General features: G+C 35.0%; 1 protein-coding gene across 2 annotated transcripts; it reads right to left on the reverse strand.

The window, feature by feature from the left end:
• Positions 1-956, reverse strand: LOC141697773 (uncharacterized). Of its 2 annotated transcripts, none has more exons than XM_074502317.1 (2): positions 824-956; positions 1-620 (listed from the first exon to the last, which is right to left on the reverse strand). In XM_074502317.1, exon 2 carries the CDS (start codon positions 603-605, stop codon positions 105-107), a length of 501 nt encoding a protein of 166 aa, XP_074358418.1. In that variant the 5' UTR covers positions 606-620; positions 824-956; the 3' UTR covers positions 1-104. The 2 variants fall into 2 exon arrangements, with proteins under 2 accessions (XP_074358418.1, XP_074358417.1); XM_074502316.1 differs by lacking the exon at positions 824-956 and adding an exon at positions 726-778.
• Positions 957-26634: the final 25678 nt, after the last annotated feature.

Raw genomic sequence — 26634 nt, forward strand, 5'->3', positions numbered from 1 at the left:
TTGTAGAAACCAATAAGTAAAATAACATATAAAATTCACACACAAACATGTAGCATAAAATAATATTTAGCTTGAAGCAGCTAGTATTCCATAACTAGAATGATTTAGTTTTTGCCAGCATCTAGCAAATACTTGTGTTTCTCCTCATCATCCATGAAAGCAGTTGCTGCAAAAGACTTTCCAATGCCCATAGGAGTCTTGAAGTAAATTTTGTTAGAGCCAGGATCATTGTTATCCACAAGACTCATCTCAACTATAGGAACCCACAATAGCAACTGCTTGCTCTTCACTCCTGTCATCTTTTTCATTTTCGACTTCTCAACATACGCAGTTACCTCTGTCGAGTAGCTAACACGAGTATTAGTTGCACCAAAGAAATGCTCGTAAGGCGCCTTCTGTTTCATCCAAACAAATCCTGTTTCGTTAACTCTCCCACATTCGACAAGATCTTGTAGAGGAAGTACACCTTTTGGAAACCCGAGCTCTTGTAGCAGCTCTATGGAATGTTTGTAGCACGCTTCAGCTCCGTATACAATTTCTGCTCCAGCACGTTCAGTAGCAACTTCATCAGACTTGTTTGCATATCTTACCCCTGTTGCTGCCATCGGGCTTAAACTAAACTGCGATCAAGGAAAAAAAACAATTAATGGATTGCGAAATTGCAGAATAATCAAGATGCAGGACTCAGCAGGAATGAATGTATATGGTTGAAATACTAATCATACATAAATACATAACATATAAGATAGGTAAAAGGAGGCACAAAATTTATTATCATTGTCTTTGGCAGTTGAGCTACCTAGCTATTGACAATGTTGCTTACCGAATATATAGAAGTAGAACACTATTTTTCAAACTTCTTGAGTTTAGGTTACCTAATTAACAGATTAATTCATGTTCATAAGGCAAAAGCAACTTCATGATCCGTAGAGACCAAATAAAATTGGTTGGTTTTATATGCAGATGTCATCTGATTTTGTGATCTTCCCATATCATCAAACATTGCAGTTTGATAAAGCACACCAAAAGTGCTGTATATATGATAACATAACATAAAATAGAAATTAATAGAAGCTACCTTTCCATTTATCAAATGTTACAACTATTCTCACAAATAGTCATGTAATTTTATGTGTCTTGATGACAACTCATTCAAAATTAGAATTCAATATGTAAAAAACTTAAATGATCAAAAAGAAAAATCTTATTACCGGCCGTAAGTAAAAGTCAATATAAAATGATTATAAAAGGAGCCTTTCATTTTGTTTCTTTTAAATCGAAAAAAATGTGTCAGGTCGGCAATCTATGTCATTCTTGAGTTTAACGTGTATGAATGTTTGAGTTTATATAGCTATTAAGAGTTTAATTCTTTTCATCTCATGATCGAGAATCACCACTCTACTTATATAGGACTCCAAATTCTCATTTTAAAAAACATAGCTAGCCTCCAAGTCTACATCTTAATAACTTTGTTCAGCCACGTCGCCTGAGAAATTGGATAAAGTAGGTTTTGGAATGCTAACATCGAACTTTCCGCTGATATTTGTGAACCAAGACTTGCTAAACAAAATAATAGAAGAATTAATAGATTACGTAATTCCTTCCGGAACCATGGTATATGTTATAGGTTCCCATAGATGTATGCAAGTACATATGACATAAATAATTTTAAAATATTTTACAACAAACTATTAGATTTTAGAGAGTAGAAATTTATCTAAAGAAAATAAACTCTACAATTAATATTTTATTTATATGTGCAGTTGTTTAAATTTATATATACTCATTATTCACTTTATTTTATATTTAAATTGACTTATTTCATAATATATTTATCTATATCAAAAATGGATATAATTTAAAAATAAATTAATTACCTAAAGATTGAATAATTACATGAATCATATACAGTATGTGTAATGGTGTATATATTGTTATCAAAATAGAAAAAAAATTAGCTAGCTAAATTAATTAAAATATTAATGAAGTCATTGAAGTTAATAGTTAAATATGGAGTTTAATGCATATGCACTAAAGAAGGGGTTGTGTACAATTTTCAATGCAAGTATCTGTTTTTACTATAATAATTTTTATATTAGTGTTTCTAAAATTTAGTGACTTTTTTTAAGATAAGTAATCAAGAAAATTATTTAAGTATAGAATATTTTCACTCCTTTTTCTTTTATTTACAATTTTTTAACTTTAAAACTAAAATTTGTAGATTTGTTGCTAAGTTTTTTATTTTTATTTTGACTATACATGTTTAAATAAATCTATACAAAAACAATATGCCATGTTATATTTAAGGGCTATGTTCAGTGGAACAACTGAACACCTGAAACACCCTCCAAGTGGTAAACGAGTTGCAAGAGCAAAAAAATAATGCTTGGAGCTACTTGTCCGTATAGAGATGTGGCCACTATGCTATATCGTTTGTTACACTTCCTACGCCCTGCGCGAGCGGGGCTCAATTCCCATTTGTATATAATATTATGATATTATCCGTTTTAAACTAAATTTGCATGACTTTATTACTGAATATCCAAAAAAACCTTATACTAATATAACTAATTGACTACTCTATATTCCGATAAAAAAAATTGGATATTCTATATACCAGATAATTTTCTGGTATATAGACACCACCAAAATGTAATATTTGGATTGACACCACCAAACAATCCTCCCCTGAAACTAAAAATCACATATTACGTGATCGCACCCGATGTTTACATCTTGTACCACCACGATTTCCTCGCAGAACCTGTTGCTTAAACACCATCAAGAAAACTTTCAACACAAGGAATCTCGACAGATCTCAAATCGTCATCGAGGAAAACCCCAACATCGTACAACTGCAGTCCATTATTCCCCCTAAGATCCTAGACTAGAGGTCTGAATCATGGGCTCTGGTACCACTTGTTGGGTCGCGAGCAAGCCTTAACTCCACATTAACATGATATTGTCCTCCTTGGACCGATTCCGCGCGGATTAAATTTTGGGCACATCTCAAAAGATCTCGTACTAATGGAGTTGGTTACTCTATATACCAGATAATTTTTTATTATCTACTCGATGTGGTACTTGGATAAACATCACCTAACAGATGAGTTTTGAACTTCAATGTTTAGTGCTAAGTCATCTCTCCACTCCCCATTGTCGCTACCATGTTTGGTAATGAATTCTGGGAACACAAGTGACGGAGACACAAAGTACAACATGTAACGAAGAAAGCGTGGGTAGGTTAGGAACCTAAAGAATGTTTGGGAGTTCAATGAACATTGAGGCTTTGAGAGAGGAAATGCATGTAATAAAAATTTCATAGATGGCACAATATCATCAACCAAACTTTTACCATTAGGTAAAATCTTCTCCTTCTACCATCTGTCGGGAATAATCAGGGATTCATAACTGTAACGACTGAGATTTTCGTGAATTATATATTATGTGAATAAAAATTATGTGGATTATGTGTAACTTGTGTGAATTAGTGAGGAGTACTTAAAAATATATTATTTCAGTTTGATGAGTCAGTATAAGACTTAAAATATGAATTGTGATTAATAATTAAGTTGAAGTGTTAGTCGGGCCTTTAGTTGTGACTCAGTTGGGACGCGACCCGTAAAGACTGATTAAATGAAAAGTGGAATTAATAATATGATTGGGAAAGTAAATTAAATGGAGTATGTGGAAAATATATGATGTAAAGGGTTTTATATGTTCATATGATTATTTGATTAAAAGTATATAAAGCTCTGATATTATTTGAATAATCGATTGGTCCGTAAATACGAAAAGTAATTATAAATAAAGTTTAAATCAAAAAATTTGCAGATATGAGATTTGATCGATTGAGATACGTGGATATATGTTATTTGACTCTTACGTGATTCATGGTGTCATTATAGAATTTTTAAATATTTTTAAATGATTTATTATGTAAAAAATGAGGTTTATTTGACCTCTAAATATTTTTCGAAAATCATCAGAGTACGTGTAAATTATGAAATTTATTTTATTATCTCTAAAATAGTGCTAGAGACTTTTTTAAAAAATAAGGGTTGAAATTATTTTAAGGTTTCAATATTTTAAAAAGATTTTTGAAAGGATTATTTCTATTTTGTGCATTAACTTGCGAAATTCGCAGAAAATAAACCGCTCGCTCGGAAATATTTTTAAAAATATGGCTGGACATCTAGTTTTGTGATCTTAATTTTAAAACTAAGTTTCAGATTTATTTCACCATTTTTTCCGGATCCTAATATTTTATTTAATTTATTTTCAGCATTTGGCTTTAAAAGAAAAACAAAAAAAAATTGCAGATTACTAAAATACCCCTGCCATATCAACATATATTCCCCTCCTCCTTTTTTTCTGGTGCTCTCTCTCTCTCTCTCTCTCTCTCTCTCTCTCTCGCTCTCTCCCTCTCGCTTTCCGGCCGCTTCTTGCAATTGAGACTGGATTCCGGTCTTATTTCTCTTTCTAATTAAGCTATACGGGTTACATGTATGTATAGTTGTGTGTATTGTTCGATTTTGTTAAAACCCACTTCGGGGTTTCGAATTAAACCCTCGAATTTTGAATGTTTTTTATGAAAATCGAATGCGATATGCGTTTTAGAGTATATGGTAAGGTTTTCGTTGAGGTACGCCCTAATTTGGGGAACCTCCGGGACCTTGCCCCACCGGCTATGAGCTCCAGCGAGCCGGTGGAGGCCATGATGCCATGTTGAGCCTTAATAATCGATAATAAACTCGTTTGTACACATGTGTGTGTGTTAATTCAAATTTTTACATATTTTCAATTTCAAATTTTCTTAAATTCGTTCCGATTATATGATAACGACTGGTATATGAATCCGATAAATTGTTTAATGTATGTTTGTTGAGTTGCATGTTAAAATTATGAATTTTCAAATATTATGAATATTATTTTTGATATTTTGATTCAATTTTTACAAAATTCAGATTTTTCGGTTATGAAAATATAGCATATGATTGTAAGATTCATGAAAACTTGTTTTGGTTTTACGAAGTCTGGATTGGTTGGGTATAAAACGAAGTATGTATCTGTGATAGGTGGTTGGTCGTGCAAAAGGGATAGTAAATAAATACGAATACATGCGAAGTATGTATCTGTGATAGGTGGTTGGTTGTGCAAAATGGATAGTAAATAAATACGATTACATCATGTCAAATTTTTGATGCAAATGTAATCGTCAAATAGTTAAGGAACGTAAGAGTCTCTGAAATGAGTAATAAGGATTGTGTAAAGAATGGTATGATAAGTATATGGATATGAATATTTTATTTATCGTGGTTACGTGACTTATAATAAGTGAATGATGAAACGTGTTATGTGTAATCGAGGTGTACGTATATGGTTACTTGGTATAAAAAAGTAAAATCGATGAAAGGTTGAGTATAAGTAAGTAATAGATATGATTACGTGTAAACGTGACAACGTGATTATAAAGTGAATGCATATGCTTATAGGTATGTTATTTAATGTGAAAGGGTAGAAAGCTTACACGTTCAGGGGAATGTCGTTTTATTACGAGGTCCCTAATTAGGGTTTGTTATTGATTATAGATTTGGAAAGCGAGGAAGCGCGAAGTAGAAAAGGAAAGACGATTCTAAGTGACAATTACCCGATTTAGATGAAAAGGGAAAGCATTTGAGGCAAGTAACTCTGCCCTTCTTATAGTGATAAAGATTATGATTTTGATATGAAAAGATGGATTAAATAGTAATATGATCCATGTTAATGTTACATATTTGCTTAACCTGATACCTTTGAAAAATTTACAACCACTTATTGTAACCTAAAACGTAACCCATTGATAACAAATGCATTTTTTTTGAAAACCTTACCCTGTTGATACTAACTTTTCACTAATAATCTTGCACTGATAGTGTTGTGTTTGATTGATACCCTTGAGTTGATAACCCTGGCTTGATTGTACCTTGTGTTATTAATGCCAAAATTAAACCTTTAATTAAACCCTAGTTCTCGATTCTTCTTATTATTCTTGTTTTCTTATTGAACCCCGAAATGAAACTAAGAATGATTTTTAACTTGAAAGAGTCTGAATGATTTCAAAGGCCGATAAATGTTTTAAAATGATGTTAAGTTTTAAAAAGTAAAATAATTTTTCAATATAAAGGTTTTCCTTGAAATCCTAAAGATTTGAGGCGTATATTGATGACCCCTCCTGTTAGCCCTCCTGGCTCCCCTGTTGATGCATCCCCACCTCATTCTGAGGAGCCCATTTATATTAGTACTGATGTTGAGGAGGATCCTTTCGAGGACACTGATACCCCGATGCCTATTTCCCCTATGGTATCCCACTCTAAGCATATCCCTGTTAGGGCTGGCTTTCCCAATCCTGCTGTTGAGCCCCCAGTACCTGTTAGAGTTGATCCAGTGGTTGAGATTGATGCTCCTGAGCCCGAGTGGTGTGTTAGGATTGATATGATAGAGCAGATTGCCCGCAGGCGTTTGGATGAGGGTCCATCTACTAGCGATGCTGAGGTTGAGGCACGTAAAGTTCATAAGCTGATCAGGTGGATGTTGTCCCTGCTGAGAGAGCTCTTGTATCGAGATTATAATCAGGGATGTTAGTTGGTTGTAGACGGGATAGTTTGTGGAAACTGTAGTGTGTTATTGTTGTTATTTTCAGCGTCCATAAGCTTAGGGTGACTTGGTCAGATGCCGGGTTTCCCGTCGTGTTTTAGTTGTTTTAGTATGATTGTGGTTGTAGTAGAACTAGTGGATAGTTAGAAGTTGGTGGTAGATATGGGGTATTTTCCAGATTTTCCCTTGTTTAACCATATGCTTGTTGTTGTACTTTATTTCTCAAACTTGTTGTTGTAAACCCCTGGAATTATCTATCTACGTGACTTTGTGTATTCGTATTGTTCTTTAAAGACCCATAGTTGTCTACATAGTTTGCTTACCTAGTAATTCTATATAATACCTCTATTTAATACATTTGCAACAAAATACCCTAATATCTTGTCATGTGAGAACCCTATTCGATGAGCGAATCATGTAGTAATAAGATTGCATGTGCAAAAGGTTTAAATTTGAAAAAAGAAAGAGAGTTCCATAAATCACTAGTTTTCAGTGTTTATTATATATAAATGTCATGTTATCATATTTCTAAATAATTGCTCATCAGATTCGTGAAATGGCTACTCCACCCATCAACCTAGAAGAAGAAACTCAAAACCAGAACCAAGAACAGAATCAGGGAAATCTTGCCATGGCTAAACTTTTTCAACTTCTCCAACAAAAAATGGCTGCTTTGACTCAGCAACAACTTCAAACCTCAAAAACTGGTAGTTTCAAAACCTTTCAGTATGTCCATCCCCCGGAATTCTCAGGAACTATAGATCCAATAGAGGCCAAATCTTGGTTGAAAGAGATGGAAAAGGCTTTTGTTCTAGTTGAGGTGAAAGAAAGTAAGAAAGTTGAGTTTGCAAGTTACTATTTGAAGAATGAAATGACTTTCTGGTGGGAATCCACTAAATTCTTACAAGAGGAAGAGGATATTTCATGGCAGAAGTTTACTGAACTGTTTATAGAGAAGTATTTACCGAGTTACATGCAAGATCAGTTGGAACTTAGGTTCTTGGAATTGAAACAGGAAAATATGTCGGTTTCGAAATATAAAGTTAAGTTCTCGGAGTTGGAAAGATTGGTACCTCAATATGTTGATACTGAAGCAAAGAAGGCAAATAGGTTTCAGCAAGGGCTTAATCCATGGATTCGAAGTTTAGTTGCAGTTTGTGAATTGAAGACGTATGCCGTAGTTTTTCAAAAGGCATTAATAGCGGCAACTATAAAGGATAAATAAGCGAAGAAAAGGAAAATAGAATAATCAAATAAGGGTCAGGAACAAGGAAGCTCCAAGTTTTGAGGCAAGTTTAGAAGATGTACTGGGAATATGGGTCAGAAGTTTCAGAAATTCAGATTTGGGAACAATAATCAAGGGAACCGTTTTGCGAAACCGAGCCAGTCAGCAAGAGATAATAGGCCACAGATTCATGAAAATGTTACTTGTTTTAAGTGTAATCAGAACGGTCACTATTCAACTTAGCGTCCAAGTGCGACAGAAGGCCAGAAATGACATATAGTCAAGAATTATATGGAAACAGTATAGAGGGCTAATATCTTAAGGATTGCAAGACCGCCTCCACCAACTCTTCTGGTTCAAATAAAGGCAAGAACCTTTAACATGATAATGCAAGCTGTTGTTAAGGATTCGGATGTGGTGGCAGGTACGCTCACTGTGAACTATTTAGAAGCAAAAGTGTTAATGGATTCTAGAGCTACTAGATCTTTTATATCTGAGCATTTTGTGGATAAATTAAAATATGATGTGCATCCTTTAGAAAATAATATGGTTATTGAAGTAGAAAATTAGTATAGAGTTACTGTCAATAGAATATGTCCTAGTTACGATATTGAAATAGAAGATTGTCATTTTTCCGTCGACTTGATACCTTTCAATTTGGGGGAATTTGATATCATCTTAAAAATGGATTGTTAGCGGAACATGATGCGCATATTGAGTGTAAAGGGAAGAAAGTAAGGTTAAGGTCCAAAAATGGTAAAGAGGTAGAGATAGAAAATAAGAGAAGAAATTTTAATTTATCATTCAAGACAATAGATTATTTAGACAATGATGTAAGGTTTATCTAGCTCGTGTACTGGATAGTGGCAAGGAACCGCCCAAAATTGAAGAAATTCTTGTCGTTAATGTATTTCCTGACATTTTTCCTGATGAATTACTCAAACTACCACCGGATCGAAAAATCAAGTTTACGATTGACTTAGTTCCTTGAACGGAACCAGTTTCGAAAGCTCCATATCGCATGGCACATGTTGAGATAAAAGAGTTATCAACACAATTGCAAGAATTACTTGATAAAGGAGTCATTCGACCTAGCGTATCTCCTTGGGGCGCGCCAATACTGTTTGTCAAAACTAAAGATGGGAGTATGAGATTATGCATTGACTATCACGAACTCAACAAGCTGGCCATTAGGAACAAGTATCCTCTACCGCGAATTAATGACTTGTTTGATCAGTTGAAAAGCGCGTCTTGTTTCTAAAAAACTAGTTTGAGGTCTGGTTATCACAACTAAAGATTAAGGCAGAAGATATTCCAAAGACGGCATTTCATACCAGGTATGGGCATTATGAATATTTAGTAATGGCGTTTGGATTGACAAATGCACCTGCTGATTTCATGGATTTGATGAATAAAGTATTTAAGAAATATTTGGACAAGTTTATGATTGTGTTTATCGACGATATCTTGATCTACTCCAAATCGAAGGTGGAGCACGCTAAACATCTAAGGATAGCACTAGAAATACTATGAAAGGAAAATTTATATGCTAAATTCTCGAAATGTGAGTTTTGGTTGAAAGAAGTTCAATTTCTTTGACATGTGGTTAGTTGTGAAGGAACTAAAGTGGACCCCGTAAAGGTTGAAGCTGTAATGAATTAGGAAAGATCAAAGACTCCAAATAAAGTGACAAGTTTTGTAGGATTGGCTGGATATTATCGACGATTTGTACAAGATTTTTCTAAGATAATTGTTCCATTAACAAAGTTGTCCAGGAAAAATGAGAAGTTTATATGGACGGATATATGTGAAGAAAGTTTTCATGGAAGAAGAGGTTTGTGTCAACACCTGTATAAGTACTACTGGATGAAAATGTTGGGTTTCGAGCACATAAACACAACGAAAACAGTAATTAAAAACGTAAAAAATCAGAATTTTCGAAACCCGCAGCAGGATCCATGCGAAAAACATATATTTAATTCGTAGATCAGATTGTTTACCTTAAGAAGCTTTACCAATTGGTTGACTAATGGAGATCCAAAGCTTGTTCAATCACCACGCATCCCGCTCTCGTAATATACGCTCTATCGGTATTCACACGAATGCTTGAACTCAAGGATTGAATGTGTACTAGCACAAACTCGTTTCTTCTTGCTCTCTCCATCTTCTCCCTTGGTGGCTAGGGTTTTAGTAAAAGTCTTACATCCAAAATCAACCACACAAGAGATATTAGTAGAAAAACAAATTTATAACTCTTAACTAATTAGGAGTTATTATTAATTTGAAATTTCTATTTGTATTATAATTAAGTCTCACTTAATAATTTAACAAATAAATTTCATAATTAATATTAGTAAATTCGAATATCAATATTTATCTAATTAATTAAGTCATACTTAATTAATATTATAAATAATTTGAATTACTATAATATAATTTAAATCCAATTTATATTAAATAATCCTTCAAGCATTCATAGTGTGTGACCCTATAGGTTATTATTACGTTGGTAATGAATTTTAAATCTAATTTAAAATCGAAAACAATGAGCGGCATCTAGTAATACATCACTGCTACCCAAGTAATAATAATTGAATCGGTGATCGATTAAATATTTTTGAATAATGTACAATGTAATATAATCCCTTTAACCAAATATTATAGATTAAACTAGAGGTATGTAATGTGTCATCCTCATCATTGTTTAATCCAAGTTTCCTTGATCAATGGGTAGAATATCATATCAAATCAACATTTGAGTGTGACCACGCATTTCATAGTCTAGCTCACACAAGAGGCCAATAATATCACTCCTAAAATAGGAGGGTTAAATCTTATCTAGATCATTCATATTTCTCATACGATTCATAATATACCCAATGTCCACTTTTATCATTACCCGGTCAAGGATAACTTTTAATGGAATCAATGTATATTAATTCTCGTATAGAAATATAATGACTTCAGGTCTAAGGACCATTACATCATTATCACTGTGAGAATTACTTATGACACAACAGACATGTATAATCTCACATTAGGTCTGTCCAGCACCATGACATATACATATGCCTGTGTTTTTTACTTTAGTATCACTATACCTATGATCAATGAGATGTGGTCATTAGTCAACAAACACACCAGTCTTAATGCATTATTATTGGCCCTTAATAATAATACCCGACTAGGGACCTTTAGGAATATTGATACTATTCTCATAATCTTATTTCTAAGTCACGTACTTAGAGATATATAATTGCATATCATATTCCAAGGACATTTATTAATCTAACATTTATATCGCAGTAAATTAAGAATTAATAAATTATAAAGAGAATAATTGATAGAACATAAACATTAATAATCCTAGTGTCTTAAACTAAAACATCATAGTGTTGTCTCTAGGGCACAAACACTAACAAAAAAGGGTGATTTCGGCTTTCTAACTTCACTTCTTTTTCTGGTCGATAGTGATGCTTCTTATAAAGGATTAGGCTGTGTGCAGATGCAACATGGAAAAGTAATAGCTTATGCCTTTCGTCAGTTGAAGCCCCACGAGCAAAAGTATCCCACGCATAATTTAGAGTTGGCAACAATTGTTTTTTCCCTTAAGATATTGAGACATTACTTACATAGAGAAAAGTATGAGATTTATACAGATTATAAGAGATTAAAGTATATCTTTACTCAGAAAGAATTGAATATGAGATAAAGCAGATGGTTAGAACTGATCAAAGATTATGATTGTATTATAAATTACCACCCTGGTAAGGCGAATATCGTGGCAGATGCTCTAAGTCTTAGGGAAAGACTGAACATGATAACTGATTCAGCAGAATTAGTAAGAGAATTTGAGAAGATGGAAATTAAGATATGATTACCAGAATCAATGGATCAAGTGATGTATACAATAACGTTTGAACCCGAGTTGATAGAAAAGATTTAAAGATGTCAAGAATAGGTAATGAATCATGAGAAGGACAAGTTATCGGGCGAAGAAATAAAATCCCAGAAGGATGAGAAAGGTATATACAGATTCTCTTCGCGAATTTGGATCCCTAACATCGTGAAACTAAAGAATGAAATTTTGCATGAAGCGCATAATTCAAGATATTCAATTCAACCTTGAAGTATGATAATATAAGGATCTAAAGGAAAAATTTTGGTGGTTAAGTATGAATAAAGAGATTGCAGAATGGATTAGTAAGTGTTATACATGTCAAAGAGTCAAGGCAGAACACCGGAGACCAAGTGGACATATTTAACCGCTAGATATTCCTGAATGAAAGTGGTATTACCAAAGATAAAAACTAATTATGATGCAATTTGGATGATTTTTTGTGCAAGACATGCCTACATTATAACAAGACTAAGTCAAATTGACAGCCCTTATAATTAGTTGTATGATAATCTAAATCTATATTTTATATTATATTACTTGAGTCTGTAAAGTTGCTAAAGATCGGATTTGAGTATTTTTCCGTGAACAATCTCAAGGCTAAGAATAAACTCTAGAAGAAGATCAACAAGATCATGCCTCAGAGAAAAGGTGAAGAAGATTAGAGTTGAATAAATCTGTTTTAGGAAAAGTGTTCTTAGTCAAGAAATCTACAAGTCACAGATCAAGTCATATAGAGAAGTCATTCAAGAACTCCAAAATGACTTATCGAGAAGTCCAAAATGTCTTATAGAGAAGTTTTGGAGATATCGACAAGTTAAATGAAGATACGAAGATTGGAGATATCGACAAGTCAAATTCTCATCAGAGATATCGACAAGTCAAAATGTATATAGAGATCTCTGAGATATCGACAAGTCATTTCTACATATAGAGAACTCAGAGATATCGACAAGGAAAAATGAAGACATGAAGATTAGAGATATCGACAAGTCAAATTCTCATTAGAGATCTCAGAGATATCGACAAGTCAAAATGCATATAGAGATCTCAGAGATATTGACAAGTCATTTTTATATGCACAGATTTGGAGACCTCGACAAGCCAAGTTCACTTATAGAGAACTGAGAGACCTTGACAAGTCAAAGACACTTATAGAGAACTCAAAGATATCGATAAGCCATTATACTTATCAAGATGTCAGTTCTCTATAGAACAAATTGGAGATCACAATATGAACCTCAAGTACATAATGCGGACCAGTTAAAGATTCAAGATTATCAATCAATAAACGATCTAATCACTTAGATTGAAAAGTCTAAAAAAGCAGTTTGAAGAGTGCAAGATCAAGGGCCAAGATTAACTGACAAAGGAAGGTCACAAACCTACAAGATTTGCAAGGATTTACATAGCCAAAAATGGAAAGCTTTAGAGATAACTTAAATTAGGGTTTAGTACATCTTATTGCATATTGTATAAACCTATGTTTACTAATCTATAAAATAAATACCGGTCTTTTATTTTTAGAAGTAACAAACAGATCTAGATTTTCATGTACTCTCTCAAGATAGAAGCGGAGTTCTTTACTTACAAAGAACCTAGGATTTGTAGCATGACATGACTTGATTTTAATACAAAATTAAGTGAGTTTTGAAATATTGTGTTTGCTAGTTTATTTCTGTTAACATAATATAACTGCATCTCTTATACTTTTTGTTCACACAACCAAACAAATCAAAAAAGGCTTAAAAATATCCAAAACACATTCACCCCCCCCCCCCAATGTGTTGTATTCAATATCTAACAAGTGGTATCAGAGCAAAATTTGAAAGTAAACATATCAAGATCTTGGAAGAATGAATACACAAAAGATAAGCGGTATCAAGATACCATCCTTTGATAAAATCAACTATACATTATGGAAGAAAAAGATGATGTTATTTCTAAGGATGGTCAACCCTATGTACATCCAGATTCTGAAGAATGGACCTTTTATTCCTTTGGAAAGGATTGAAGAGTCAACAGATGGAGACATGGTCATCCCAGCTCATTATGGTCCTAAAGATCCTTCAAAATACACAGAAACTGAAAATGAAAAAGTCTCCCTTGACAGTGGCTTACAATTAATTATGATAGAGTCACTTGACAATGTGATGTACAACAATATTGTCAACTATGACGCAGCCAAACAAATCTGGGAGAAGATTGAGATACTGTGTAAAGGTACAGAGGAAGTTAGGTCAAATCAAAGGAGAATACCGGTGTCTCGGTATGAGGGTTTTATGGCAAAACCAAATAAGAGTGTTACTGATGTATTTGAAAGATTCAATAAGCTGATTAAAGACTTCCATCTTCATGACAAATACTATGAAGCTGAGGAGGTTAACTTGAAGTTTTTGCTCACCCTTCCTGACCATCTTGAACGGAAAATATCAGCCATAAGAGAAGGAAGAGACTTGAGCAAGATAACACTGAAGGTTTTATATTGGATTTTAAAAATATATAAACTGGAAATGATTCAAAGAAAATCCTTAAGAACTGGTCAAGGGCACATTGTTGATGGAACAAGTGCACTAGTTGTTAATGACAACAAGTCATTTGATGATGAACTAGCGATCCAGACTCCAGCTGTCTCAAGTATTGAGCAAAAGAACAAGGAACCAATAAAGCAAGTTATTTTGGAACTTGAAGAAAATGAGTTCTATACATTAGATGAACTGGATGAGTTAGATCAATCCATGGCTTATCTGGCCAGGAAATTCTCTAATATTAAAGTGAAAAGGCCAAAGTTCTTCAAGATTAAAGGACATACATCTAACAATGACAGCTGCTGGTAAGGAAAGGGACAGTACACTCCTGGTGGCAAAAGTGACTACAAGACTGGATCTGTTGTGTTAGATATATTTGATAATGTCATGACTAATATGATTTATGTTTAGTTTTTCAGATCTTACTTAAACAGGATAAATCAGTACTTAACTAAAATCAGTACTTATACTGAAGTCAGAACTTAAGTCATCGGTACTTAAGGTTCAGGAGATATTTATCAGAAGATAATATCAGGACTTAAAGGAAATATTCAGATAAGGAAGGCAGCTGATTTACAGGAAGAGAAGATCTAGACAAACGTAAGAAGAGATATGCATGAAGAAGGAATTCTGTGAAGAATGGAATATTTGGAAGAAAAGATATCTGATTGATATATTTTAGGAAGCAGAATTATATTCCATATCAATTAGCGATTATCTTGTAACTGTGTAGTATATAAACACAGATATAGGGTTTACACTATAAGTGTTATCATTATCGAGAAGATTATTCATTGTAACCCTAGCAGCTCTCGTGATATTTGTTCATCACTGAGAGAGGACAGTTCCATACTGTAACAGAGTTTATTATTTTGAATAAAGTTTGTTTTCTATTACTTGAGTTATTAGAGTTCGATTTGATTGTGCTATACACTGTATTCACCCCCCTCTACAGTGTGTGTGACCTAACAAGTGGTATCAGATAATGTAACGACACTTACTGCATAGTGCCATTGATAATGTAATGTCAAACAGGGTAATAAACTGCAAGACTGCAAAGGAGATATGGGATGCCTTGGAAACAAGATGTCAGGGAACTGATACGATTAAGAAGAACAGGAAGACAATACTCACTCAAGAGTATGAACACTTTGACTCAAAGGCTAATGAGTCATTGACTGATTTATATGATAGATTTGTCAAACTCTTGAATGATTTGTCACTGGTTGATAAGGAGTATGACCTTGAAGATTCAAACCTTAAATTCCTGTTGACTCTTCCTGAAAGCTGGGATTTGAAGGCAACAACAATAAGAGACAACTATAATCTTGATGAAACGACTCTTGATGAAATTTATGGGATGCTCAAGACTCATGAACTTGAGATGGAACAAAGAAACAAGAGGAAAGGAGGAAAGTCAAGGACAGTTGCTCTTAAGGCTGAAGAAGAATCCCCCAAGGCAGCTACCTCAAGGAAAGGCAAGGGTAAAGCTCTCTTCGCAAAGTCTGATACTGAGTCATCAAGTTCTGATAGTGATGATGACTCAGAATCTGAAAGCTTGCCTGAGACGGATGCTGATGAAGAGATGATGAAGTTGTGTGCCCTTATGGTGAAAGGAATCACAAAGATTGCATACAGAAAGTTCAGGAAGGGAAAGAAGTTTTCCAGGAAAGGTGCAAGTTCTGATAAGAAGAATTTCAGAAAATCTGAGGGCAAAGGAGGAAAGTCTGACAGAGGAGATTATACAAATGTCAAATGCTACAACTGTGGTGAGAAATACCACATATCTCCTGATTGCAAGAAAGTGAAGAGTGACAAAGGCAAGGCTCTTGTCACAAAGAACAAAAGCTGGACAGACACCTCAAATTCTGAAAGTGAGGAGAATTATGCCTTGATGGCAAATGCTGATATGGCAAGTGCTGAAAGCAGTTCTGAAGCTGCTGAGTTAGGTACCTCAAACTACTTATGCCTTTCATACTGATGATATTAATGAGTTGAGAAGATATCTTAAAACCACGTTCATTAGCTATAGAGATCAAACTTTAACATGTGAAAGATTAACTTCTGAAAATCTTACTTGTAAAAAGAGGAATGATTATTTAGAAAAAGAGTTAGTCATGTTCCATCAAACTCAGAAAGATAGAGATGATGCTTTCTATGTTAGGGATGAAGTGCTTAAAATGAATGAATCTCTAAAAGCTGAGTTAGAAAAGGAAAGAGAGATTATCAGGACTTGGACTAACTCTGGCAGAACAACTCAGAATTTGTTAAGTAGTGAAAACTGGAAAGAGGGCTTAGATTATGGAGAGCATAAGAATGATAAAGGAACTGTAGATATTAAGCCTATAGTTGTTAAACAAAAACCAAAGTTAAAACCTGTTAAGTTTGTAGCTGTAAAGTTTGATACTGAGAAATCAGAAGTTAAAAAGGAATTAACTTCTGACAAACTAAAATAGGAAAAGACAACTGAAGTAAATGTAGGCTTAATGACAAAGAAGCAGCTTAAGCATAAGCTGAAAGATGTTAAGAATGTAAACAAGGTAAAATCACCTAGGAAAAATAGGAATGGAAAGGAAGGTGTGAATAAAAGCAATGATTATAAGCCTGTTCCTGGTGCTCCTAGAAAAACGTGTCATGACTGTGGAAGCTCTAACCATCTGGCTTCTTTTTGCAGGAAGAATAAGAACAAAAACTCCTTACCTTCAAAGTCAGGAGTTAAGAGTCAGTCTGTTAGATATAAGCCACAAAATCCTTGTTTTCATTGTGGTAGTTTATGGCATTCCATTTATACTTGTAAGGAGTATCATAGTTTGTCCTATGATTATTATCAAATAAAACCTTCTTTAAAGAAAGTTACCATTGTTCCTTCTAGTGTAAGTTCTGATTCAAAGTTTGATAGTGTAAATTCTGATAAGAAAAATGTTAACATAAACTCTGATGCTAAATCCGCTGCAAATGTTAACAAACTTAATAAGGCCAAAGGATCCAAGCAAGTCTGGGTCCTTAAAACTAATCATTAGTGGTCTTTGTGATTGCAGGGCAACAGGAAAAACATCCTAGTTCTGGACAGTGGATGTTCAGGACATATGACTGGAAATAAAGGCCTGCTATCAGACTTTATGGAGAAGGATGGCCCAAGTGTTTCTTATGGAGATGGCAACATTGGAAAAACATTGGGATATGGCAATATCAATCTTGGGAATGTCATCATTAAAGAAGTAGCTCTGGTCTCAGGACTTAAACACAATCTGCTGAGTGTTAGTCAAATCTGTGACAGAGGTTATCATGTGGATTTCTTTGAAGAACACTGTGAAGTTGTAAGTAAATCTACAGGCAAAGTTGTTCTGAAAGGATACAGGCATGGTAACATTTATGAAGCCAAGCTTTCAACAAGTACTAATGGTTCTGCAATCTGTCGGATGAGTAGAGCATCAATTGAAGAAAGCTGGAATTGGCACAAGAAACTCTCTCATTTAAATTTCAACAATATAAATGAATTAGTCAAGAAAGATCTTGTGAGAGGAGTGCCAAAGTCAGTATTTGCTCCTGATGGCCTTTGTGATTCTTGTCAGAAGGCTAAACAAAGGAAATCCTCATTCAAGAGCAAGACTGAATTATCAATTCTTGAGCCTTATAACCTACTACATGTTGATCTATTTGGTCCAGTAAATGTCATGACTATTGCAAAGAAGAAATATGCTATGGTCATAGTGGATGAGTTCACCAGATACACATGGGTGTATTTCTTGCACACAAAAAGTGAAACTGCATCTATCTTGATTGATCATGTCAAGCAACTGGATAAATTGGTCAAAGATTCAGTGAAGATAATAAGAAGTGATAATGGTACTGAGTTCAAGAATTTGATAATGGAAGAGTTCTGCAAAAACCATGGAATCAAGAATAGAACTCTCATTGAAGCTGCACGTACAATGCTTGATGAAGCAAAGCTTCCAACCTATTTCTGGGCTGAAGCTGTGTAGACTGCTTGTTTTACTCAGAATGCAATACTCATTAACAAGCAAGGAAAGATACCATATGAGATGGTGAAGAAAAAGAAGCCAAATCTGAAGTATTTTCATATATTTGGATGCAAGTGTTTTGTTCTTAAGACTCATCCTGAACAGCTATCCAAATTTGATCTAAAAGCTGATGAAGGAATCTTTGTTGGATATCCACTTTCCACAAAAGCCTTCAGAGTCTATAACTTGAGAACAAGAGTGGTCATGCAATCTATCAATGTCTCTTTTGATGATAAGAAGATTACTGGACTTGAAGATTTCAATGATCATGATCAGCTGAGATTTGAAAATGAAGACTTAAATTCTGATACTGAAAATCCTAACAGTCTAAATCCTGATACTGCAAACTCTGATGGATTAAACTCTGATGTTATTGAAACTGTGGTGACTACGCCAAAGGAAGATGCACCTATGCAGGGGGAGCATACTCAAGATACAACCACTTCTCAAGAAGCATCAGAACATACATCTGGATCTTCAAGTTCTGATTCGTCAAGTTCTGATAAGCCAAGTTCTGATAATTCTGAAAACTTAATTTCTGAAGAATCCAACTCAGAGAGCATAGTTTCAGGGGGAGCATCAGAAAATGTTGATGAAGATAGCATGGATCATGGGGGAGCATCCAGTTCTAGAGAAAACCTTTCATCTGCAAGGAAGTGGACTAAATCACATACACCTGACTTAATATTTGGAAATCCTGATGCAGGTGTCAGAACTAGAACAGCTACTTCAAGTGAATGTCTTTACAATTCTTTTCTTTCTCAGACTCAACCAAAGAAAGTGGAAGAAGCTCTTCAAGATGCTGATTGGGTGCAAGCAATGCAGGAAGAGTTAAATGAATTTGAAAGAAACAAAGTCTGGACCCTAGTGCCAAGACCAAAGAACAGATTTGTTGTTGGTACAAAGTGGGTGTTCAGAAATAAAACTGATAGTGATGGCATAATTACAAGGAATAAGGTAAAGTTGGTTGCAAAAGGATATTCTCAACAGGAGGGAATTGATTATGATGAAACATTTGCACTAGTTGCTAGATTGGAAGCCATAAGGATATTTTTGGCTTATGCTGCTCACAAAAAGTTTACTGTCTTTCAAATGGATGTGAAAAGTGCTTTTCTCAATGGAGAATTGGAGGAGGAAGTATATGTTGAATAACCTCCGGGATTTGTAGATCCCAAATATCCTAATCATGTCTACAGGCTTGATAAAGCACTTTATGGCCTTAAGCAAGCTCCAAGAGCATGGTATGAGACATTAGCTCAGTTTCTTCTGGAAAGTGGATTTAACAGAGGAACTATAGACAAAACACTGTTCTACCTTAATCATGGAAAGGACTTACTTCTGGTTCAGATATATGTTGATGATATCATCTTTGGTTCTACAAATGATAGACTTTGCAAGAAGTTTGCCAAACTAATGCAGTCAAGATATTAAATGAGTATGATGGGGGAACTTAGCTATTTTCTGGGCCTTCAAGTCAAGCAGAATGAAGAAGGCACCTTTATTTATCAAACCAAGTACACCAGAAATTTGCTGAAAAAATTTGGAATGCAAGATTGTTCAAGTGCATCCACTCCCATGGCCACTGCAACAAAACTGGATAAGGATACTGGTAAATCAGTAGATATTACTGATTATAGAGGTACGATTGGCTCTCTACTCTATCTAACTGCTAGTAGACCTGATATCATGTATGCCACCTGTCTTTGTGCAAAATTTCAAGCAGATCCAAGAGAACCTCACTTAATAGCTGTGAAAAGAATTTTCAAGTATCTTAAAGGAACAGCTGATCTGGGATTGTGGTAACCAGAGAATCAGATTTTAAACTAATAGGTTACTCAGATGCAGATTTTGCAGGTTGTAAAATTGACAGGAAAAGCACAAGTGGAAGCTGTCAATTTCTTGGAGGCAGATTGGTTTCTTGGTTTAGCAAGAAATAAAAGTCAATTTCCACATCAACTGCAGAAGCAGAGTACATTGCTGCAGGAAGCTGTTATGCACAGATTCTTTGGATGAAGAATCAGTTACTGGATTATGGGTTAACATATGATAAAATCCCTATTTACTGTGATAATCAAAGTGCTATTGCTATGACAGGTAATCCAGTTCAACACTCAATGACAAAGCACATCAGCATTAGGTACCACTTCATAAGGGAACATGTGGATGAAGGTAAAGTGGAATTGCACTTTGTTCCAATAGATCAACAACTAGCAGATATCTTCACAAAACCACTATGTGAAGCTACTTTTACAAGATTGGTAAATGAACTTGGAATGGTTTCAGGTTCTTTCACTAAATCTGCTTAGTTTTGTTCTGATGCATCAGACTTTATGATCAGTATTTACAGAAATTACTCTCTTTATGTATTATGTGCTTAATTGAAAATTGCTTAAGTACTGACTGTTGTCTGATGTGAATTTCTAAACTCTGATAGTGAACTAATTGTTTCTCTGACTATTCAATCCTATGAGGATAACTGTGCTAGATGTTGTCCAGTAGTCTTTAACATACCAGAGATCCCATGTTAGAAGTAATTATTTATGTGGAAATCTATTGACACAAGCAAATTCTGATATTGAGCTTAGTGAAGTTTACTTTGTATATCTTATTACTAAGTCAAAAACTAGAATAATGCTTCTCATATGTTAAGTTCTGATGTTAGTAAATCTGCTGAATGTACTAAGTGCTGATAAACCTCACTTATCAAAAGAAAAAAGGAAAAGAAATAAGGAATAAAAATCAGGTACTCCTTTGAGATCTAGAGTAAAAATGTGGAAGGGACGACCCAAGTGCATTGCTGGTATTAAGTAATATGCATCAGAAAAAGAAAAAATAAATATTTTTCTTGGTGACTTTTCACACTCTATGATTACTGGAGAAATACTCTGATAATAGCATAAATTCTGATAAGCAGTCGTAACTCACTTACACTGAGAAGCCACTGTAAAATGGAATTTCAAAAGATGCATAAAATAAGCACAACAACAGCTGAGGTGGACTCATGCATGAACTCATTCAAAAGTAGGCCTCAGAATAATGACATATTTTAAGTAAAGTTCTTAGTTATGCCTTATTTCTAAGATGTACTGAAGTGAATCAGACTTTACTCTTTGTCTGATATTTTGCTTAATGCACACACTTACACTCCATATGAATGATAAAAATTACTGTGGCGTTCAATGTTGTTTTAGATGAATCGTTTATGTGTCAAATTGCATAAATTCTGAGGACAAGTTCTAATGGAAGTTCTGATGATTAAGTTCTGAAGAATCAACATCAGAATTTGTGTGAAGAATTACGGAAATAGGCATTCACTTTTTGAGTTAAGAAATTATGTTCTGATGACTGTTAAGTTCTGATATAAGTCTAAGTGCTGATATTAAATTCTGATTCTTTACTTGACTTATTTGTGGTTAAAATCTGCAACAGTCTTATTTTAATTCAGAATATGTTTGGGTAGAATATTAACAGTCAATATAATTAGGGTTAGTGGAACACGTACATGCACAGTAATATTTACTTGTTTCTTGTGTGCATTAAACCCTGTTTTACACTTCCAATGCCTGTTTTTCTTCTTCCCAGTCTAGGGAGATGAGGTAGAATTATTTCTACCTGTCAGCATTAAATTTCCTTGCGTCTCCTGGCATTCTATTGCCTATATAAACCAACACCTCAAATCAGCCTATACATCATTTCTTTTCTCACATACTCACTCTATTTTCCTTCATACCAACACAATCATGGTTAACTACAATATGTTTTTAAACTATGAGACCTTCAACATGGAGTTGAGATGTGAGAACTGGCAACAGGAATGGCATGTAACTGTCATTCCTGATGAGATTTGGGACTCGGTTCCCCAGGAGGTTCTCACACACCTCCTGTTCTTTTACATGGACTACTATCGCCATCTGGAGCGATTGGAGGAAGAAAGGATGGAAGCTCTCCGCCAACAAGAGTGAATCATTCGACTCGCTATTCTTTTTATAGAGAGTCGGAAGAAGAAATAATTAGTTTTCTTCTTCCTGTTTTACTTCATCGTCAGCTTTGTCCAGCTTCTTAGCCAAGGAAAAAAGCTGTTGATGTTAGGTTTAGAAGCTTAGGACAGTCTTGTAATGTTCTGATGTAATTTCAATTTCATGGATGTATTCTCTTAATATATTAATGGAATTTCTTATTTCTGCAAGATTTTGTCTCTACGGTGTATCAAATTTTACTGCATTTTCAAATCCTGATATATCCATATTCTAATGACCATCTTAATTGCTGATATAAATTAAGTTCTGATTCTGCAATGTCAGTACTTGTTTACTTGATTTATTTTTTTTGGTCATTCTCACACTTGAATATTTTTAAAGAATATTGGTTTTGCAGTGACAATGATTAAATAAGTGGGAACAGTTTAAATTTTGAATTAAAACTGACTTACCTCAATTAATGGGATAACTTGGTAAGTGGAACGGTTTTTCCTTGAAAAACTGCATGTGATACATAATGATTACTGTTTTCCGTGCCCATTAACTATTCATTATTGCTGCATGTCTGACAGGTGTCCAACGGTTATTTTTTTTAACCATGTATAAGTAAGAGAGAGAGAAGATTATACAATCTTTTATTTACTTTTAAACTTTATCTCTCTTTCTTTACTTTTACTCTCTCTCATCTCCTGACATTGGTTTTCATACAGACAATTTCTCAAACACCTTACAGGCAAACTTAATTCTCAATTTTTCTCATGGCACCTAAGGATTTGATCATAGATGGAGCCAAGTTTGTTCCCAACAACTATGCTGCAATCTTAAACCATGATGAAGCTCCATCTGAGTTGCATTTTTTGCAAGATCTTCTTGCACACAGTGAAATTGGGTAAGCATTGACTCAGCCTTCAGTCTTTTCAAGCCAACAAGTTCTGACGTTTTGGCGGACCGGGCATTTTGATAATAGTGGTGCAACTGGTACTCCCAGCATTGTTTTTGAAGTCAATGATGATGAGCATGTGGTAACTCCTGGAACAGTTCGCAAGGCTTTACATTTACCAGAAGGCTGCATTTTCTCAACACCGGAGGAACCAGCTCTACAGCAGCTCATGGCCAATTTGGGGTATGAGCAGAGTTTGGCTAAGCTTGGACAGTTAAAACGAGCACATATCAGAAAGGAATGGAGCTTTTTCTTCGACTGCATCACTAAAGTCTTCGGAAATAAGTGTTCCAACTTTGATGTCATTCCAATAATGAGTTAGCACATCGGGTATGCTATTATTAACCAAACTCATTTTGATTTTGCAAGTGTTGTGCTAGGTTTTATAGGGGATAGGATGACAGAGGATATGAATGTTGTCTACTTTGCTAGATTCTATCAGCTTATATATAATTTACATTGTGCTGATGAACCCCAACCTACCACTGACTTATTTCCACCTTTAAACTTGCAAAACGGGCCTTTAATGACTTCGTAAATGCTAACCTTAAGAAAACGGTGGTTAGACCTTTACAGATTCCTCAGTCTGTAAAACAGATCCTGGTAAATGTTGATCATCAAACCTATAGATCTGTTTATCCTGATGTTCAACCTACCATCACATCCCAAACACCACACCAACCATCAGAATATACCACACATACATCTATACCTCAACCCTCTCTCAGAACATATCTCAAAACTTATCTCACACCTTCACAGACAGCTCAACCTTCATCCTCAGCACCTACTATGAAGCCTTCATCTTCCAAGCCCAAGAGGACAAAGACTGTTCCTCAGACACCATAGAAGAGAAGGAGGATTGTTCTGAGAGATGAGTTAGACAGTGGGGAACAGGTTTCTGCATCAGAACTTGTTGTTAAAGAAGCTGAGAAGGTCCCTTCTCAGAAGGATTCTGGAATTGGGGGATCTAAGCTTCTCAAAAGGCTTAGAAGAATGACTCCTGCTGAACCTCCCAAGGAATCCCCACCTTCAAAGAGATACAAGACACAGAGAGCTAAAAGGCCAGCTTCAGATGATGAGGAAGCAGCAGCTAAGGAAGGAGATCAGAAATCTCTGATCTTAAAAGAACCAGAATTTCCTGAAGCTACTGCATCTCCCTCTTCATTGTCCCCAACTTAGGAAGCTGCTACAGATAAGGCAAACACACCATCTGTGTCTCCTGTACATGAAACTGTATCTCCTTTAGACCCAGGCACAAGTGCTGAAATTGATATTCACAACCTGGTTGTGCCTGAGGTTCTCTACTTAGAAGCTCCAACAGTAATTAATCCATCAACAACACCTTTTCCTGATGCTGCTCAAACTCCAGAATTGTCTACAACACCTTCTCTGCATCTAGATGTTGATGATCAGAATATAGGTGAGCATCAGGATATGGCTGTTGATCAGAACTTAGAAACAGATCAGCACTTAGAGGATGATGCTGAAGCCTCAATTGCTTCTCATACTGTTGTTTTATCAGAAGATGCTGATTCTGTCAGTTCTGATGCTTCAAATACTGATGATACTGGTAATGCTGCTATTAATGCAGATGCTGATGAAGCTGGTCCTTCAGGATATGCATCTCAATAAATTGTTCATAAATTTGAACTAGTTAAGAAGTTTGTTACAAGAGAAGCACCGGTACCTTGGAGTGAAACTCCTAGAGGACAGGAGTGGACTAAGGAATGGAACTTAGTTACCTTTGTTCCATCTGAAAAGATTCTTGCTGAGCACTTGGCAAAAGCTGATGAAATGTTAATTAATGATGATTTCAAGACACAGCTTCGAGGCACTGCATTGAGTACTAGACATCTGCAAGGTCTCCATTCAACAACTCATGCAGAGTTATATAAAATTCAGGAAGAATTGCTCAAGCAAGAAACGACTCAGAAAATTGATAAGAAAAAATTCTTCCAACCTACCTTTGACAGGGTTGCTTACATTGAGAAGACCCAAGAGAAGCAACAGTCTCAGATTGATGATATTTTGAAAAATCAAGCTTCTCAGCTCGATGAAATCCAAGCCTCAGTGGCATTGCTTGTCTCTCTTCTCTTACCTGCTGATGCCAAAAAGGGGGAGAAAGTAATTAAGTCTAAATGCAAAACTGTAAAGACACTGAAGGGGAAGGATGATGAAAAAGATGACCAGGGAAACTCTGGAATGGGTGGAGGTCATGGTCAAGGTAGAAGTTTCTCATCAAGAAGAGCTGAAATTACAAGTCACAGGACAAGTTCTGATGCTGGAAAAAGAATTACTTCTGCTACTGGTAAAAGGATAAGTTCTGATGAACTTTTGGATCTTGATAAAGAAATATCAAGACAGTTATTTCTGAAAGAAAATCCAGGAATGGACTTGGAAAGTCTGATGGAAGAAGAAGTTAGACTTAAGTCAGAAAAAGTCAATTCTAAATCTGAAGCTTCTGTTGGTAAAAAGAAACTTTCAAAGGCCAAAGGCATTGTGATAAAAGAAAGAACAAATCCTGAAGCAACCAAGGCTAAATCACAATTGCAGATAGATCCAAGGTCCAAGGGCAAAGAGAAAGTTGGTGAACCTATCAAGGTTTATGTGCCTCCTGTGGATGAAGAAATTACTGTTGAAGATGCTGATCTTGCTCTGACTTCAAGAAAAATTTCTAAGACAACCTCTGACATGGCTCAAGTTGTTCAGAGTAAAGATATAGTTAGTTTTGATATTTCAAAGAAGCAAGTAACCTCTGACATAGCTCAAGTTAACTTGATATCAGAAGATAAATCAAAAGTAACCTCTGATATTGCTCATGTTAAACCTTCAAAGATACTCCTACACCAAAGCCAAACAGACTCAACCTTTGAAGACTACTGCAAGTGGTTTTGAAGCAAGAGTGGTTACTGGAAAGGAAGCAAGAGATAAATCTGGATTGGGTAGTACTGATGAAAGAAGAATACAGAACACAACCAATGATCTAACTTCCTTAAGTGAACCAGGTATTGGAGCAACTCCTGAAAGATTGAATCAACTAGAATCTGTACATATGGTTTATCATACCTACTTGAGAGAACACATCTTGTTGTACTTCATGACAGATGGTAGGGTTTATCATATAAGGGAAAATGCCATTCCACTGAAGTATTTTGAAGAATTGGAACATGTATTATTCTTACTTCAAGTGAATGACAAAATAACAGAAAGTGTTGCAAACTATTTGAAGAGACAAATTCAAAGACAGAAAAGGCTTTATACTGTAAAGTCTGATAGCACATATCTTCCAAAGTACAGAGATCACAAGGGTGATATTGTTGAAATGAAGCCTAACTCTGCTAAGATTATAACTACCTTTCTGGGTTACAAGGCTGTGGAATTCAATCTTGAGTCGAACAAGGCATA

This window comes from Apium graveolens, chromosome 11 (assembly GCF_009905375.1).
Source record: "Apium graveolens cultivar Ventura chromosome 11, ASM990537v1, whole genome shotgun sequence".
Taxonomy (NCBI): domain Eukaryota; kingdom Viridiplantae; phylum Streptophyta; class Magnoliopsida; order Apiales; family Apiaceae; genus Apium; species Apium graveolens.